At 58.6% G+C, this 16,329-nt stretch overlaps 1 protein-coding gene across 1 annotated transcript in view; it reads left to right on the top strand.

Annotated features, from left to right (window-relative positions):
- Nucleotides 1-16,329, top strand: part of OTOF (otoferlin) — a 90,246-nt gene that overhangs the window by 73,574 nt on the left and 343 nt on the right. Inside the window, 21 exon segments of the mRNA XM_045549210.1 lie at nucleotides 23-157; nucleotides 879-1,040; nucleotides 1,217-1,336; nucleotides 1,838-1,999; nucleotides 2,099-2,261; nucleotides 2,741-2,871; nucleotides 4,100-4,129; nucleotides 4,535-4,666; nucleotides 6,372-6,438; nucleotides 7,333-7,469; nucleotides 7,580-7,714; nucleotides 7,956-8,093; nucleotides 8,413-8,540; nucleotides 8,622-8,792; nucleotides 9,395-9,555; nucleotides 10,310-10,452; nucleotides 10,830-10,918; nucleotides 12,438-12,536; nucleotides 12,671-12,912; nucleotides 13,569-13,747; nucleotides 13,848-13,948. Of these exon segments, the coding sequence (XP_045405166.1) occupies nucleotides 23-157; nucleotides 879-1,040; nucleotides 1,217-1,336; nucleotides 1,838-1,999; nucleotides 2,099-2,261; nucleotides 2,741-2,871; nucleotides 4,100-4,129; nucleotides 4,535-4,666; nucleotides 6,372-6,438; nucleotides 7,333-7,469; nucleotides 7,580-7,714; nucleotides 7,956-8,093; nucleotides 8,413-8,540; nucleotides 8,622-8,792; nucleotides 9,395-9,555; nucleotides 10,310-10,452; nucleotides 10,830-10,918; nucleotides 12,438-12,536; nucleotides 12,671-12,912; nucleotides 13,569-13,747; nucleotides 13,848-13,948 (2,825 nt within the window).

The raw sequence follows: 16,329 nt of genomic DNA, 5'->3' as shown, positions 1-16,329 counted from the left end.
ATCTCCCCATCCCATGCTGTAGGTGCTAAATGAGACCCTGTGTCCCACCTGGGACCAGATGCTGGTGTTCGACAACCTAGAGCTGTATGGTGAAGCCCACGAGTTGCGGGACGATCCCCCCATCATTGTCATCGAAATCTATGACCAGGATACCATGGTATGGGTGGGCTCTGGTGCCAGGGACCCCCACAACAGCACACCTACCCCTTGTGCCTGCACTCCACCTGCACGGATGCTGTGCCGCCCACCTCCGTGACGCTCCTTGGCCAGGTGCTTATCCGGGAGCCGAGAGTCTGGGCTGGTGACCAGTCCCTCCAGGTGCCTCCTGCGGGCTCTCGGCATCCTGACCGGTTCCTGACAGTGTGGGGCTCAGGGCACCAGGCCCAGGCACCCCTGCCTCCTGCACAGAGAGACTGAGCTCAGGAGATGTGCCAGCAGGCCCCGCACACCAGCCTCCCCACTCCAGGGCTCCTGGGCCCCCAGGCCCTGCCCCACACAAGCAATCAGTAACAGCCTCGCAGCTCTCCATGGAGTCTCTGGAGTGGGGAGTGAGGGGTTGGGGTGACCCCCAAGAGTTGAGGAGCCACCTTTCTACAAAGCACCTCAGCTGCTGAGGTGCCTGAGAGAGCCCTGCACTAGAGGCAGGAGGCCCTATGTCTAGTTCTGAGTCCTGCATCTGCCACTCACTGACTGCCTGGCCTTGAACGAGTCTTTGGTAGTCCCCGAGACTTGGTTTTCTCCATCTGTAAAATGGGTTATCACACCTGCCCCTTACAGCACCTCATGGGCTGTGGGGGGGACCAGAGGAGATCACAGGCGTGAACACGTCTGGGAAACAGCGAGCACCAAGAAGCCATCTATGCCGTTTGTTGTGTCAGGGCAAAGCCGACTTCATGGGCCGCACCTTCGCCAAGCCCGTGGTGAAGATGGCAGACGAGGGGTACTGCCTGCCCCGCTTCCCGCCCCAGCTCGAGTACTACCAGATCTACCGCGGCAACGCCACGGCGGGAGACCTGCTGGCTGCCTTCGAGCTGCTGCAGGTGGGGCCGCAGGGAAGAGGGGCCTGGGGAGCCTCTCTCCTTCCCACCCTGACCGAAGCTGGGGGCCTGGGGCCGTGTGGCCTTCCCTGTGTCCCCATATCTTATGGCAGACAACTCGTGGGGAGAGAGACTCTCTCCCGGCTCCCCATGTGTGACCTGTGACCCCCGTTCCCCAGGTTGGGCCTGCAGGGAAGGCCGACCTGCCACCCATCGACGGCCCAGTGGACGTGGACCGAGGGCCCATCATGCCTGTCCCCATGGGCGTCCGGCCCGTGCTCAGCAAGTACCGCGTGGAGGTGCATGAGGGGCCTGCACGGCCCTCCCTGGCCTGCCCTGCATGGGCCCCTGCTGTGTCTTCCGTCCTGGCCTCCCTGTTCCCGCCCGCTCTCCCTCCAGCGAGGCTCACGCACGCACTGCACTGTTGCTGGGCAGACTCAGCCGTCTTGAGCCCACTCCTCATTTTCCACATGAGGAGACTGAGGGCCCAGGAGGGGAAGTGACTTGCCCAGGGTCACCAGCGGGATGCCCCAGTCTAGGGCCTCCCCCTCTGCACCGAGTTGCACAGCCACGTTCCAGGACTGTCCCCAGCCCTCCTGTCTGCCCCTCTCCTCCGCCCACCCCCACGCCGCAGCCCAGACCTCACTCCCTGGAGGACGCCCACCCCTCCTCAGCTCTCCTGGCCCGCTCCCACCCTCTGAAATCTCCCACCCCACCGCCCAATTCCTTCTCAGGTGGCCCAGTGTCCCCATGACTGCCTTCCCTGACTGAAGGGCTGTCCCTGCCCAACCATCTCCCAGGTACTGTTCTGGGGCCTGCGGGACCTGAAGCGGGTGAACCTGGCCCAGGTGGACCGGCCACGGGTGGACATCGAGTGTGCAGGGAAGGGGGTGCAGTCGTCCCTGATCCACAACTACAAGAAGAACCCCAACTTCAACACCCTCGTCAAGTGGTTTGAGGTGGTGAGTGCAGGCCGGGGCGGAGCGGCCGGTGTGGCTCGGCTGGCTGGTTTCTCTGTCCCCTTCCCTGAGGCTCAGGCCCCGCACCGCCACCACCCCCAGGACCTCCCAGAGAACGAGCTCCTGCACCCGCCCTTGAACATCCGCGTGGTGGACTGCCGGGCCTTTGGCCGCTACACCCTGGTGGGCTCCCACGCCGTCAGCTCCCTGCGACGCTTCATCTACCGGCCCCCAGACCGCTCGGCCCCCAGCTGGAACACCACGGGTACGGTCACACCCCAAACCCAGGCCTGGCCCCACCGTGTCCACAGAACAGGCTCCAGTTCGCCGCCCACTCCAAGCCACTGCCAGAGTTTGCTCCTTGGGGAACCCCCAAGGGGGCCGGGAGAGGCCAGGAAGGAAGGCCCCATCCTGGGGGCCAAGGAGGGCTGCCCAGGGCTGCCCCTCACTCCAGAGCCACAGGGCCAGAGCTGGACATGCCCTTACAGGGCCTTTAGGCAGATGGCGTCCATGTGGGTCGGTGGAGAAGGCCCCGCCTCCTGCAGCCTCCCTCCCGGCTCCCCTTCTCCCCTGCTCACGTTCCCCCCCTTATGCACGTCTCTCCTCCTTCAACCGCCCTGTCCCTCCCTCTCCCCTCAGAAGGCTCCAGAATCAGCTTTAGGCCTTTGCTCCTTCCTGCCCCTTGACTGTCTCCATCCCCGCTGCCCCTCCCCTGTCTGCCTGTCTGTCCGTCTCTCTGTGCAGTCAGGCTTCTCCGGCACTGCCACATGCTGCACAATGGGGCTCCCTCCTCTCACCCCACAGGGGAGATCGTGGTGAACATGGAGCCGGAGGTGCCCGTCAAGAAGCTGGAGACGATGGTGAAGCTGGACGCGGTAAGGCAGGTGGCTCAGCCCCGCGCGTTCTGGGAACACACAGCTTCGTGCCGCCACGGCCTGCGAGCCAGGCCATCTGCCCCAGGACAGCAGCACTAGGTCACACCTTCAGCATACGGTGGTCAAGGACTAACCTTGCCTGTGTGGGCGAACAGCTCCATCCTCAGCTGTCCCGGCGTGCACACACGTGTGTGTACGTGTGTGGAAAACCAGCCGTTCGCATACAACACTCCGCAGGCCTGGGTTGGGGAAGGATGTCCGGGTAGAAGCTCCTTGCTCCTCTTGGCCTTGGCACTAGGGCCGTTCATCTGCCGGAGGGAGACCTGTCGCCGGGGGCTGGGTGTGGAAGTGGCCAATGGGCTGCAGACCCTGCAGGGGAGGGGAGGGGAGGGGCCGGCCTGCAACAGGCCACCTGAGGTCTAGACACTGCAGAGTGGCCGGAGTGGGCTTCCTCCCCGCCACATCCTCTCATCCCGTTCCCAGCCACACGTGTTCCACGCAGCCTGGGGCATCTCCTAGCTTCCACTCCCTGAGCAGCCTCTGCTCCTTTGGGGGCAAAAAGCCCCCTGGTTTCGGGTCATCAGCAGCACAAAACAGAGGGTAGCACAAGCCTGAGCTTCCCTGGGGTCCCTCACCCTGGCTCCTGCGGGCTGTTTGGCCCCGTCCTTTTCCGCTGTATGACTGTGCGTGTGTCAGCTTGACAGAGGCAGCCTGCCCTGGGAGGGCGAAGGACGGGTGGAAGTTGGCCTGTTTAGCTGATACTCTGCTCGCCTTCCCCAGGCCCAGGGCAGCCTTCCCTCCCCAGCCCCGACTCCTCCTTGAAATCACTGAGCAGTTTAAAATTATGCCAGTGCCCAGTGCCTCCCTGGCACTGATAATATCACTGAGAGGGTAAATTTCTAATGTTCTCATCACAAAAAACATTTGCAATGATAGATGTGTTAACTAGCCTGATTTAATCATCCAAATTATATTAAAAACCTAACACCACATTGCACTCATAAATGTATACAACTATAATTTGTCAATATACAATTTTAAAAAACTAAAATAAATAGAAAAAAATTTATAACAACTCTGCTCTCAACACACAGGGGACATCTGTCTCCGTGTGAGCCCTCTCAGCTCCTGTCTCTGTCTCCCCCACACGCCCTGTGCTGGGCCGCTGCCTGCCGCTTCAGGGCCTGGTGGCTAATTCTGTCCCTGTCTCCTCGATTCCCCTCTGCAGACTTCTGATGCCGTTGTCAAGGTGGATGTGGTGAGTGTGGGGACCCTGCAGGGGCTCTGGGGTGAGAGGGCCCTGCACTGGCAACAGTGTCAGGCCAAGCGGCCTAGAGCAGGAACTGAGCCAGCCCTGGCCCCTGGATGCTCAGGCCAGCACAGCCCTCCAAAGAGGCAGAGGTTGGGAGCTGGATGGGTGGCAGGCCCCTGAGTGCCAATCTAGCCCTGGCTGGAAGCTCACATGGGCAAGTCACGGCCCTCTCTGGCCCACAGCATCCTCCACCACCCCTTGGACCTTGGTGGCCCCACAGAGCCTCATGGAGCCCAGGGCTTCCTGGGAGCAGAAGGCAGGATGGGCAGGGGCCCTCGGGATTGTCCAGGGTTCTGGGAAGGGCTGGGGAACAGGGGCCCATGCAGGACTCGGGACCTGGCCACGCTGCAGGCTGAGGAAGAGAAGGAGAAGAAGAAGAAGAAGAAGAAGGGCACCGCGGAAGAGCCGGAGGAGGAGGAGCCAGATGAGAGCATGCTGGACTGGTGGTCCAAGTACTTCGCCTCCATCGACACCATGAAGGAGGTGAGGCCCCGGGCAGCAGCTAGAGGGCGGCGGAGGAGTCCGGCCGGGGAAGGTGAACACTAAGACCCAGCTTCTTTCTCCCCCACCCTGCCAAACTGGCTTCCTACCTCCACTAATATGAGCTCGGGCTGGCCTCACCTCACATCCTTGAAGTTCTAGCTCAGAACTCACCTTTCCGGGATGAGGGTCCAGTCTACCCCCCCTGGCTTGCCTTCCTCTTGTCCTCATTCATTCACTCCACAAACATCGCTTGAGTGTACGTGATGACACCATCTGAGGTGCTGCCAGAGCCCAAAGATAAGATGCCACCCCTGCCCTCAGGGGCCACCAGTACACTGGACAAACTGGGCATGTGAACAGAGACTTACAGTGTGATAACAGGCCAATCAAGGCCTGGGGAGTCAGAGAAGGCTTCACGGAGGAGGTGACCTTTGTGAAAAAGGAGAAACATGTTCTCAGAGGTTGAAAAGGAACAACTGCTTCTCAATGGTCCTTATAAATCTTCTTCATACTGTTTATTTTACACGGCTTCGTCACTGTCACTGTGAAAGATTCTTCTCCTTTCACATGTATGTGGGATCCATCTGCTGAGCCAGACTGCAGGTTCCAGAAAGTGCATTTCCCCTCCCTGTCATCTGTCTCTTCTCCACGCTGCATAGCTAGCTCAGGGCGCTCTGACTGGCCGGCTGACCAGGGGGAACACGTGTTTCCTCAGTGGAGCCTGAGCTGATCCGGCCACACTCTCTCCCAGACCCTTCCCGTGACCCAAGCTGGGTGTGATGTCACTATCCGTATTGGTCATAGCACACATGAAGGTGCTGTAGCAAGTTAGAGTGGTGGGAACAAGACAGAAGTTTCTTCCTTTCTTACATGATAGCTTAGAGTGCTGGGGTTGGGCTGGCATAGTGACTCAGTGGTGTCAGGAACTAACATCCTACCCTCTTGTCTCTGTAATCTGTAGGGTTACACATGGCTCACCAGCAAGTCCTAAATCCGTGTGCAGGAAGGGTTAGAGAGAAAGAGAGGAGGCACACCCCTCTCCTCTTCAGGGCTCACATCGCTTCCACTCACATTGGCCAGAATCTAGTGTCCCTTAGCCACACTTAGCTGCAAGGGAGGCTGGGAAATGTAATCTTTAGCAAGGTGGCTGTATGCCCAGCAAAGCTTCTAAAGAATAGGAGGGAAAATATAATTGGGAACAACTAGTAGTATCTTATCCCACCATCACCTCCTGGATTCCAGTTGGCCGGGCTGGAGCTCCAACAGGCTGCCTGTTCTCATCTCTACTCCTGCAATTTCTGCAAACTGCCACCAGGTGGCAGTGGTGACTTAGTTGAAACCTGGTGATTTTAGTTTCCAGTTGGGATGTGCTGAGTGAAAGAAAATGAAGTACATTGTCTTACTCAATTATACTTTACTACATTTTAAAAAAATCATTAATACCACTTAGAAGTGACATTAAAGTGCATTATGTTTTTAAATAGTACACAATTGAAAGATTCATAAATCCCTAAGTATAGTTAATCATATTGTACACATAACACACTTTTTTAACCTGCTTAAGCAGAGCACATGATGAATTTGAACACAGTAGTAAAGAGTATCTACTACTAGTGCATTTAAGACTGGTCTGGGACCACAGTTTGGGGTCAACAGACCCCTCCACAGGCAGCCCACCTTCCCTCCTCACCTCATCTTTTGGCAGCAACTTCGACAACAAGAGGCCTCAGGAATTGACCTGGAGGAGAAGGAGGAGGTGGAAAACAGCGAGGGTGAGCCCTGGAATCCTGGATCTCTGCCTCCTCCCTGCCCCGGGGTGGTGGCTCCCCTGCCGGCCTTACCACCTGCTTCTCTTTCCCCTCCCACGGCCCTCGGCCCTCGCTGCTGCCGTAGCCAGGGGTGGACAGCAGCAGGAGCCCCTGGGCACCAGGGCGGGCTAAGCCCTTTGCCTAGAGCAGCTTCTGCTCTGACCAGTTCAGCAGCCACAGTGATGGACAGACACTGAGAGCCACAGAACATCGGAGCTGGAAGGCTTCCCCAGAGCTCATCCCATCCAGCATTTTCCAGACCTTTTTTCATGGAAGAATATTGTTGGGCATTCTAGAGGGGAGAGAGGGTTCTGTGGTCAAATCAGTTTTGGAAATGCTTATTTAAGCAGGTTCCTTTGGTGCAGGATTTCTCAGAGCCTTTAATATGAAAATATTGTTATAAATCTCTGAAAGGAAGACAGAGTGTAAAATATTTCCCCAGCTTATTAAACTACAGTAGCCTTTCTTCTAAAGCATTCCAACATCACCTATACTTGGTACTCCACTGAATGTGGTTTGCAAAATGCTAATGTAGAATGAGCTTGTTAATATTATGGACAAGAAGAGTGAGGCAGGTGAGAGGGCACAGTGCTGTGCAGTGACAGGCCTCCTCACTCCAACCCTGTGCTCCCCGCTGCCCCGTGCCGTCATCGGGTATGACCTGAATGCACCTGCCCAGGGCAGGCATGCAGGGAGTATCGTCTGCATTTTGCGGCTGAGTACATGGAGACCCTGGAAGTGTCATTAGTAAAGTACATTAGTGGCAGGGCTGGGTCCTGACCCCAGCCTTCCTGCTCCGATCGTTTCTGCCCCCTCCCCACTGAGCTGCTTGGGGCCTCCTTTTCTGCTCCTCGCCAGGCCTGAAGGGGCCGACGAAGGGCAAGGACAAGGCAAGGGCTGCAAAGGAGGAGAAGAAGAAGAAGACCCAGAGCCCGGGTCCCAGCCAGGGTCCTGAGGCCCCGGAGAAGAAGAAGCCCAAGATTGATGAGCTTAAGGTGAGGGTCTGGGCGTAGACCTGCTAGGGAGCTGGGGGCGCGAGGCAGCAGATGGGGCAGGATGAAAGCCAGTGACAGGCAGTGGACCCCTGACACCTGTTCTGGCCCAGGTGTACCCCAAGGAGCTGGAGTCCGAGTTCGACAACTTTGAGGACTGGCTGCACACTTTCAACCTGCTGCGGGGCAAGACCGGGGACGATGAGGACGGCTCGACCGAGGAAGAGCGCATCGTGGGCCGGTTCAAGGTCAGGGAGGAGCTCGGGCCCAGCCCCTGAGCACCCCCACCACCCCATGTTCTCGCCCCCACCTCGCCACTGCCCTAGCCACTCCCTCCAGAACCACTGCACTTCCCCTGGCCCGGCAGCTAAAGGGCTGAGGCCCTGCCGCAGCGGTGTCTGGACCTTCCCGTGCTATGAGACCTTTGACTGCCACCTCTGCCTGTGCCCGGGGAAACCTGCACCCTGACCCACACTTGCCTTGCCCCAGGGCTCCCTCTGCGTGTACAAAGTGCCACTCCCAGAGGATGTGTCCCGGGAAGCCGGCTATGACCCCACCTATGGCATGTTCCAGGGCATCCCAAGCAATGACCCCATCAACGTGCTGGTCCGAGTCTATGTAGTCCGGGTGAGACTCCCGTCGCGTCCCCTCCCTGCAAGTCCCTGAGGCCTCCTGTCCAGGAAGGACTGAAACAGATGCAAACTGCCCACCCCAGACTGAGAGGCACCATGGAGGCCATCTGATCTAGTCCCCACCTTTTCCAAAGGAGGAAGCTGAGGCCCAGAGAGGGACAGCCACTTGCCTAGAGTCACACAGCAAGTCCTCACTCTGGTCCAGTGCTCCTGCCCCTGCCCCTCCCCATCATAGGACCCTCAGGCAGCTGACGGGGGCACTGTCAGATGAGCCAGGTCTGGGGAGCCTGCTAAGGCAGCACCCCCCATCCCAGGCCACGGACCTGCACCCTGCAGACATCAACGGCAAAGCCGACCCCTACATCGCCATCCGGCTAGGCAAGACGGACATCCGCGACAAGGAGAACTACATCTCCAAGCAGCTGAACCCTGTCTTTGGAAAGTAAGGCCTCCTGGTGCCCTCCCTCACCTCGACTCTCCCAGCCAGCCCACTCTACAACCCTCCTCCAACCCCACCCACCAGGTCCTTTGACATCGAGGCCTCCTTCCCCATGGAATCCATGCTGACCGTGGCTGTGTATGACTGGGACCTGGTGGGCACAGACGACCTCATTGGGGAAACCAAGATCGACCTGGAGAACCGCTTCTACAGCAAGCACCGAGCCACCTGTGGCATCACCCAGACCTACTCCATGTGCGTGGGGCATGGGGCAGGGGGCGGGGTGTGCCTGCTGCACCTTGACTCTAAAGCAAGATTCAGAGCATGGTGATCTAGGAAGGTAGACATACTATGGTTTCTCTCCCAGGCCAGGCCTCAGCCCCTGCAGGCTCTTGGCACAGACTTCAGGGGACAGGACTGCAGATTCCAAGACAAGGAGAGAACCAGGGGATTCCAGGACAGAGGAGGCAGGACAAGGAGAGAAGAATGGGCTGGGGAGGAGGAGAGGGGAGCAGAGGAGTGGGGAAGAGTCCACTGGGGACCTGGGCCAGCCTCTCCCACGTACAGGCTGTGCGACCCTGCTCAAGTCCTTTGACCTCTCTGGTTTTCACTTTGCTCATGGGAGTCTTTGAGGTTCCAGAGGAGTGGGCATAGCAGGGGATGGTGGGGCTGGGTTGGAGGACACTGAGCATGTGGACAGCAGCCCTAGCGTCCCAGGTGAGCCTGGAGCCCAGGGCAGGCCCACTCACTGACAAGGGGCAACAGCCAATTTCAGAGAATCGGCTGCCACCAGCTGCTGCCCGGGGATGGCTCAGTCCCAGCCAAGCCCCACTAGGCCTGTGTGTCCCCTCATGCAGATACGGCTACAATATCTGGCGGGACCCCATGAAGCCCAGCCAGATCCTGACCCGCCTCTGCAAAGATGGCAAAGTGGACGGCCCCCACTTCGGGCCCCCGGGGAGAGTGAAGGTGGCCAACCGCGTCTTCACTGGGCCCTCCGAGATTGAGGATGAGAATGGTAATGGGACTCTGAGTGGAGCCAACTGCTCCCCTTCCAGGGGGTTCCAGAGGCCAGGAGAGACCCACACTTCCCTGAGGGACCTCAAGGCCAAGGCTGGGTGCCCTTAGTCTGAGCCCCCTCCTGTCTGCCCAGCCACTGCACTTCCACCCCCTCCTACACTGCACTTCACACTTGCTCCCCCCCACACACACATCCTGGCATCCCAGTGGCAGAGGGAGGTTAGCCCCATTCTGCAGAGGAGCAAACCGAGATCCAACACATTTCAGTGACTCACCCAAAGTCAAGTGGCTCTTTAGAAGCAGAGTGAGGGTGTGGACCCAGGGCCATCTGGCTCCAAGCCTTGGGCTGTCCCCACTCCTCTGCCCATGACTTTCCAGGGAATCAGGAGGCATCTGTGCTGGGGAATTTGTGGCCATCACCTTCACCTTCCTATCCCTTGTGGGGATAGGAAGTAGATTAGGAAGTAGATAGGAAGTAGATTCTCCCCTGCTGACCCCTGTCTCACAGCCCAGCAGGGTTCTCTGGTCAGCTTCTCCAAGCAGAGGAAACTAAGGGCACAGACCTTTCTTTGCCCTATGAGACCAAGCTGAGACCTTGGGCAAGCCACTTCTCCCTCTGTGCCTCAGTTTCCCCAACAGTAAAACGACAGGTGATGGCTCAGGGGCTTCTTTGTGCCCCTAAGTCCCTGGCCCCAGCAAAGTTCTCTTGGGTCTGCTGAGCCCGTGTGCAGCTGATCCACCGGCACCCACAGGTCAGAGAAAGCCCACGGACGAGCACGTGGCGCTGTCGGCCCTGAGGCACTGGGAGGATATCCCCCGCGTGGGCTGCCGCCTGGTGCCGGAACATGTGGAGACAAGGCCACTGCTCAACCCTGACAAGCCAGGCATCGAGCAGGTGACACTTGCCTGGCTGGGACCCGGGGTTCTTGAGTGTTTGGGCCCAGGGATTCCCAGCCTGGGTCCGTAAAAGTAGAAGCTGGCCTCGCCTGGGAAGCCAGGCAGGTGCCTCCCCACCAAGACCCCTCAGGGGAATTTGAATGGCAAGTGTCTTTGCTTTGACTGACAGTTACATCAGCTCAGTAGAGACCGGGGTTGTCTCCCTCAGAAGCTGTGATTGGCTATTGGTGACATCACAGGAATTCCTGGCATCCAAAGATGGAAATTGATGAATGGGTCCTTGACAGAACAAAGGTTGGGAGGGAGAGGAGAGCTGATCTTCGTGGGCAGAGGGAGAAGTCCCTGGGAGATCTGCCATGGCCCCCTCTTCCTCAGGGCCGCCTGGAGCTGTGGGTGGACATGTTCCCCATGGACATGCCGGCCCCTGGGACACCTCTGGACATCTCTCCCCGGAAGCCCAAGAAGTGAGCTGCCGGGCCCAGCCCTGCTCCCTCCCATCCGCCACCCCGCACCCCTCACTCCTTACCATCCCTCCACCCCACCCCACCCACTTCCCCCAAAGTCCAGTCCTTCCTGCAGGAGGCTCAGGCCCAGAGGGTCTGGGTCAATTGCCCTTCCTGGGCCCTGGGTGTGGCCACCAGGCCGCCTTGTGGAGGAGAGACAGACCAACCAATCAGTAGAGTTGTAGGGCTGCTCCGCGGGTCCCCATTGGCTGCAGCAGAGGCCACACCCCCACTCCCGCCGATGCACCTCCATCCTCACCTGCAGACTCGCTCTCACACACGCACCTCACGCGCGCACAGCGCTCCTGAAAGTGCCCAACACACGCCCGCGCGGACACACCTGTTCACAAGACACGGACCCAGAGAGCCTGCTCCGTGTCGCCTTCAAAGTGCCTGCCAATGATGTGCGCAGGAGCAAGTGCCTGGGAGAGGCGCGAGGTGGTAGCGCCGGCTCAGGAACAAAGCCACCTGCCCCTCCTAGCTGACTCCAGCCAGATCACTTTGGTTCCCTGGTCCTCAGGTTTCCCATCCGTGAAGCGGCAGGTTCGAGTCGCTGCCCGCTCCGACAGCCTCAGTGTGTGGGTTCAGGCCCAGCTTCGCGGGCGCAGGAGGCTCCACAGGGCCCCACGCTCAGGGGGGCCCCGCCCTTGTTTCCATGCTGTGATGCTGCCCTCTTGAAATTCTTGGTGATTTCTTAACGAGGGCTCTGCGTTTCCATTTTGCTCTGGCCCCGGCAAATTATGCAGCCAGCTCGGCCTGGACTCTCCTCCAAGCCCGAGGCCACCGGTCCGCTGTTCCAGGGCCCACCACTGGGAGGCACCAGCCCGTTGGCCACTCTGGACTTGCAGTCCGGGGCGTCAGTTTCCGGAACTCCACGGAGAGCCAGGCTCCCATCGATTTTTAGCGGATGACTCAACCTCACTCCTAATGATTGAAACATAACTATGTCATTCATAATTACAATTAAACCTTGAGGGAAAAATCCTCTTTGGGGACAAGGACATACAGGAAGCCAGATTCCATGGGCTTCCATTGCTGGCTCCTGGGCTTAAACATTAAATTTCTCCTGGAACTGGAGGGAAGAGTCTGGCCTCTGAGAGAGAGAACTTGCTCCTGATCCCCCAGGCCTCACTTCAGCCAGCCCCAGCAGCCAGCACTCTCCCCGTCCTGTCCCTGTCCTTGGTCAGCCTCCCTGCCGGGAGAGTGCTCTGGGTCTCCGAGCTCCAGCCAGACTGACTTTCCCCGGGGCAGGGCCAGCGTCTCTCACCCCATGCCTGGCTGACTGTCTCGCTCACCCTGGGACCCCACTGGACAGAGGCCTCCCTCGGCCCCAGCCTGGCCCAGGCCCCGTGCTAAGCCCAGGTCCCCAGGTGGCTTCTCCCTGTCATCTCATCTCCAGCCCCTGCCCCATCCTCACCCCAGGACCCCAGCATAACCCTGCCCCCCCAGGCTGCTGACCGGCCCCCTTCCCCCTGCCCAGGTATGAGCTGCGGGTCATCGTGTGGAACACGGATGAGGTGGTCCTGGAGGATGACGACTTCTTCACTGGGGAGAAGTCCAGTGACATTTTTGTGCGGGGGTGAGTGAGAGGTCCCTGCACAGCCAGGGCTGAGCCCTCTTCCTGGGAGGCTGGAGAAGAGGTGGAGGGGGGCCTGGGGTGGGGAGAAGCCCCATCAGGTGTGGCCGCAGGTCTGGAGGTGTGGCACCCTGCAGGTGGCTGAAGGGCCAGCAGGAGGACAAGCAGGACACGGATGTCCACTACCACTCCCTCACTGGTGAAGGCAACTTCAACTGGCGCTACCTGTTCCCCTTCGACTACCTGGCGGCTGAGGAAAAGATCGTCATCTCCAAGAAGGAATCCATGTTCTCCTGGGACGAGACCGAATACAAGATCCCCGCGCGGCTCACGCTGCAGATCTGGGACGCCGACCACTTCTCTGCTGATGACTTCCTGGGTGGGGAGCAGGGCCGGGGCGGGGGCCTGGGATCCAGAGCTGAGGAGGCGTGGGGCTGGTGGGAGGTGGGGACAGGGAGAGCCAAGCCTGGGGCTCGGAGCGTCTTTCCTTCCAGTCTGTCAGAGCCAGAGGCATCAGATGGCCCCAGGGACCCACCCAGCCATGCCTGGGCAGATGTCCTCAGTGTCATAATCGGGCTGACGAGGTGCTTTGAGCACACCAAGGAGGGGACAGTCAGTGCTAATGGGGGGATCTGCGAGGCTCCTTAAGGGTGTCAGGAAACTTCCTTGGGCCTCAGGTTGCTCCTCTATAAAGCAAAGTTTCCCCTCAAAACTCTAATCTGCCTCTGCAAGCTTCTGGGCTTATGGGATTAGCAGGATTTTAACAGAATGGATGCACAGGGTTGGGGGACAGACCCCAGGAGAGACCCCCAGGCTGAAGGAAGGGCCTGAGCAAAGCACAGGGGTGCGGGCGGTTGCCCAGAGAGCCTGCGAGAGACCTCGACTGAGGCCGAGGAGCTGGAGTGAAGCGGGAGGCTGAGATACAGGCTTGGGCAGTCTGCACTCAGCACACAAGGGCAAGAAGGCCAGAACCCCACCCCACTGCACCCCTGCCCCTGCCTTGTCCACCCAGAGCTGACTCTGAGGTTGCCATAGGGGCCATCGAGCTGGACCTGAACCGGTTCCCGCGGGGCGCGAAGACAGCCAAGCAGTGCACCATGGAGATGGCCACTGGGGAGGTGGACGTGCCTCTGGTTTCCATCTTCAAGCAGAAGCGTGTCAAGGGCTGGTGGCCCCTCCTGGCCCGCAACGAGAATGACGAGTTTGAGCTCACGGTGGGCACCACCTCCTGCTCGGGCCGTGGGCGTGGGCAGGACTGGCCCCGCTTGGGGCACTGAGGGCCCACACCTGGCCCTTTTCTGTCCTTCTCTGCAGGGCAAGGTGGAGGCTGAGTTGCATTTACTGACAGCAGAGGAGGCGGAGAAGAATCCGGTGGGCCTGGCCCGCAATGAACCTGACCCCCTAGAGAAACCCAAGTGAGTGCCCTGCCTGCCTGGCCCTCCTGCCGGGAACAGATTCTTGGGAGCACTGGAACAGGAAGGAGGGGCCAGAACTTTCCAGTCTTCTTTGCCCCTACTCCTCAGGCAGCCTCTCTGTTCGTTTCTGGGCCACGGCCTCATAGCAGGGGAGCCCCCTCCCTCCCCTCTGCCGCCCCTGCACCCCACCACCTCCCTCTAAACCAGAGGATAGCTATTAGCACAAGGAAGCAGTTCCTCTCCCAGGGAAGGCCCCACTGAGCAGAGCTAAATGCTCTTTCTGGGTTTTGCCAAAGCAAGCAGCTCCTGTGGTGGCATTTGGGGCCCCAGCCAGCCTTGGTGGCCTGGAAGGAACCCAGAACTGCACACACTCAGCCCAGCCTGGCTTCCCTCTTGGCCGGGCCCTCTCCACAACCCAGACCTCATCCTCCCTGTCCTCTCTCCGCGCTCCCTCTGCTCTTGCACCGCTCCAGCCGACCTGACACCAGCTTCATCTGGTTCCTGAACCCTCTCAAGTCTGCCCGCTACTTCTTGTGGCACTCCTATCGCTGGCTGCTCCTCAGACTGCTGCTGCTCCTGCCGCTGCTCCTCCTCCTCGCCCTGTTTCTCTACTCCGTGCCTGGCTACCTCGTCAAGAAGATCCTTAGGGCCTGAGCCCGCAGCCTCCTGGGTCTGATACTTCTCCCTCCTTCCTTTGCACCAAGGGCTAGGAGGCATATGGAACACACACTCACATGTGCACACGTATGTCCGCAAACATACATGCACGTGTGCTCCCATGTGAACATAAACATGTACATGTGTCTACAAACATAAACAGGCACACACATGTCCACAAACACACATGCTCACATGTCTACAAACAGGCACACATGTGTACGCACAAGCACATACATACTCAAGCCCCCACATACACAGCAACTTCCAAGCTTTCAAGGCAGAATAATAGGCTCTTGGAACTAGAAACAACTATTTTCCATGTTTACATATTGGGCCAGAGAGGGGAAGTCACTCACCCAAGGTCACTCAGCGAATTAGGGTAGAGCTGGGACTCGAGCTCAGGTTTCTGAGTCACCAGAGATCCAGTGTTCTTGTCACTACACCCCCTCCGTTCCCAGCAACATCCCTGACAGACTGTAACTCAACTGGCAGACAGGAGAAGGGAGAAAGGATTTGGCTAGGATTGGCCGCAAGTCTGGAAATAGCTCCCACTCGGGTGTGACCTCCCAATCCAGAGCTGTTTTCTGCCCTGCAGGATGATAATTCCATCCAGCTCAAACATTTAACAGCCACCACTGCCTAAGCACCCACTCACGTGCTCAGACCTCCACAGCCATTGTCCCCTCCACCATGTCACCAGCCCCAGGAGGTAGGACCACTGTTAACCCCATTTTAGAAACGAAGAAACTGAGGCTCACAGAGGTGCCTAACTCGCCCACCACAGCTGGCATTCGAAACCAGGTACCCTGCACCTGAGCCCCTTTCGTGTGGCACCACCAATACCGAGCTCAGCTCTGGGGGTGCAGTCCACGTCCTCTGGGAGGTAGTAGTTTGAAAAAGCCCATTCAATTCTTTAATTAATTTTTTTTTTTTTTTTTTTTTTTTTTTTTTTTGAGACAGAGTCTCACTCTGTTGCCCGGGCTAGAGTGAGTGCCGTGGCGTCAGCCTAGCTCACAGCAACCTCAAACTCCTGGGCTCAAGCAATCCTCCTGCCTCAGCCTTCTGACTGGCTGGGACTACAGGCGTGCACCACGCTAATTTTCCTATTTTTAGTAGAGACGGGCATCTTGCTCTTGCTCAGGCTGGTCTCCAACTCCCGAGCTCAAGCGATCTGCCTGCCTCGGCCTCCCAGAGTGCTAGGATTATAGGCGTGAGCCACCGCGACTGGCCACTCAGTCCTACTTAATTTTATATCTCGACATTTTATGAAACCCATTGTTTTTATAACACAAATGACAGATAGTGAAGCCAGGCGAGCGCTTCTTAGCTAGGAGGGCATGCAGAAGGTGGGGGAGACATCAGTGAGGCTGTTATGCGCCCCATGGGGGTGCTCTGACCCTCAGAGGGCCAGGTGGGGCAGAAGTTTATGTCCCATCAGACAGGATGAGATTCAGAAATACTGATCTCACTGAGGATAGGAACAGCACACAGAACACGCTGCTCACCACAGGAGCTTGCTAACAATCAGAACTGCAGGCAGTGGGGGCCGTGGCTGCTCATCGCTACAAGTGACAGGTAGTGGCTGGATGGCTGCCATCTAGGCCTTGGGAGGAGATGGGGCATCAGAGGTCCTGCAGGGAGGGCAGGGTTTTGTAAGTAGCAAATCTGGTGCTTAGACCTGGGCTCGAACCCTGGCTCCAGCACTCACTGCTTTGGGGGCT

This window comes from Lemur catta, chromosome 4, assembly GCF_020740605.2.
Source record: "Lemur catta isolate mLemCat1 chromosome 4, mLemCat1.pri, whole genome shotgun sequence".
Classification (NCBI taxonomy): Eukaryota; Metazoa; Chordata; class Mammalia; order Primates; family Lemuridae; genus Lemur; species Lemur catta.
The sequence above is the reverse complement of the archived record's forward strand: the minus strand, read 5'-3'. Positions and strand labels throughout refer to the sequence as shown.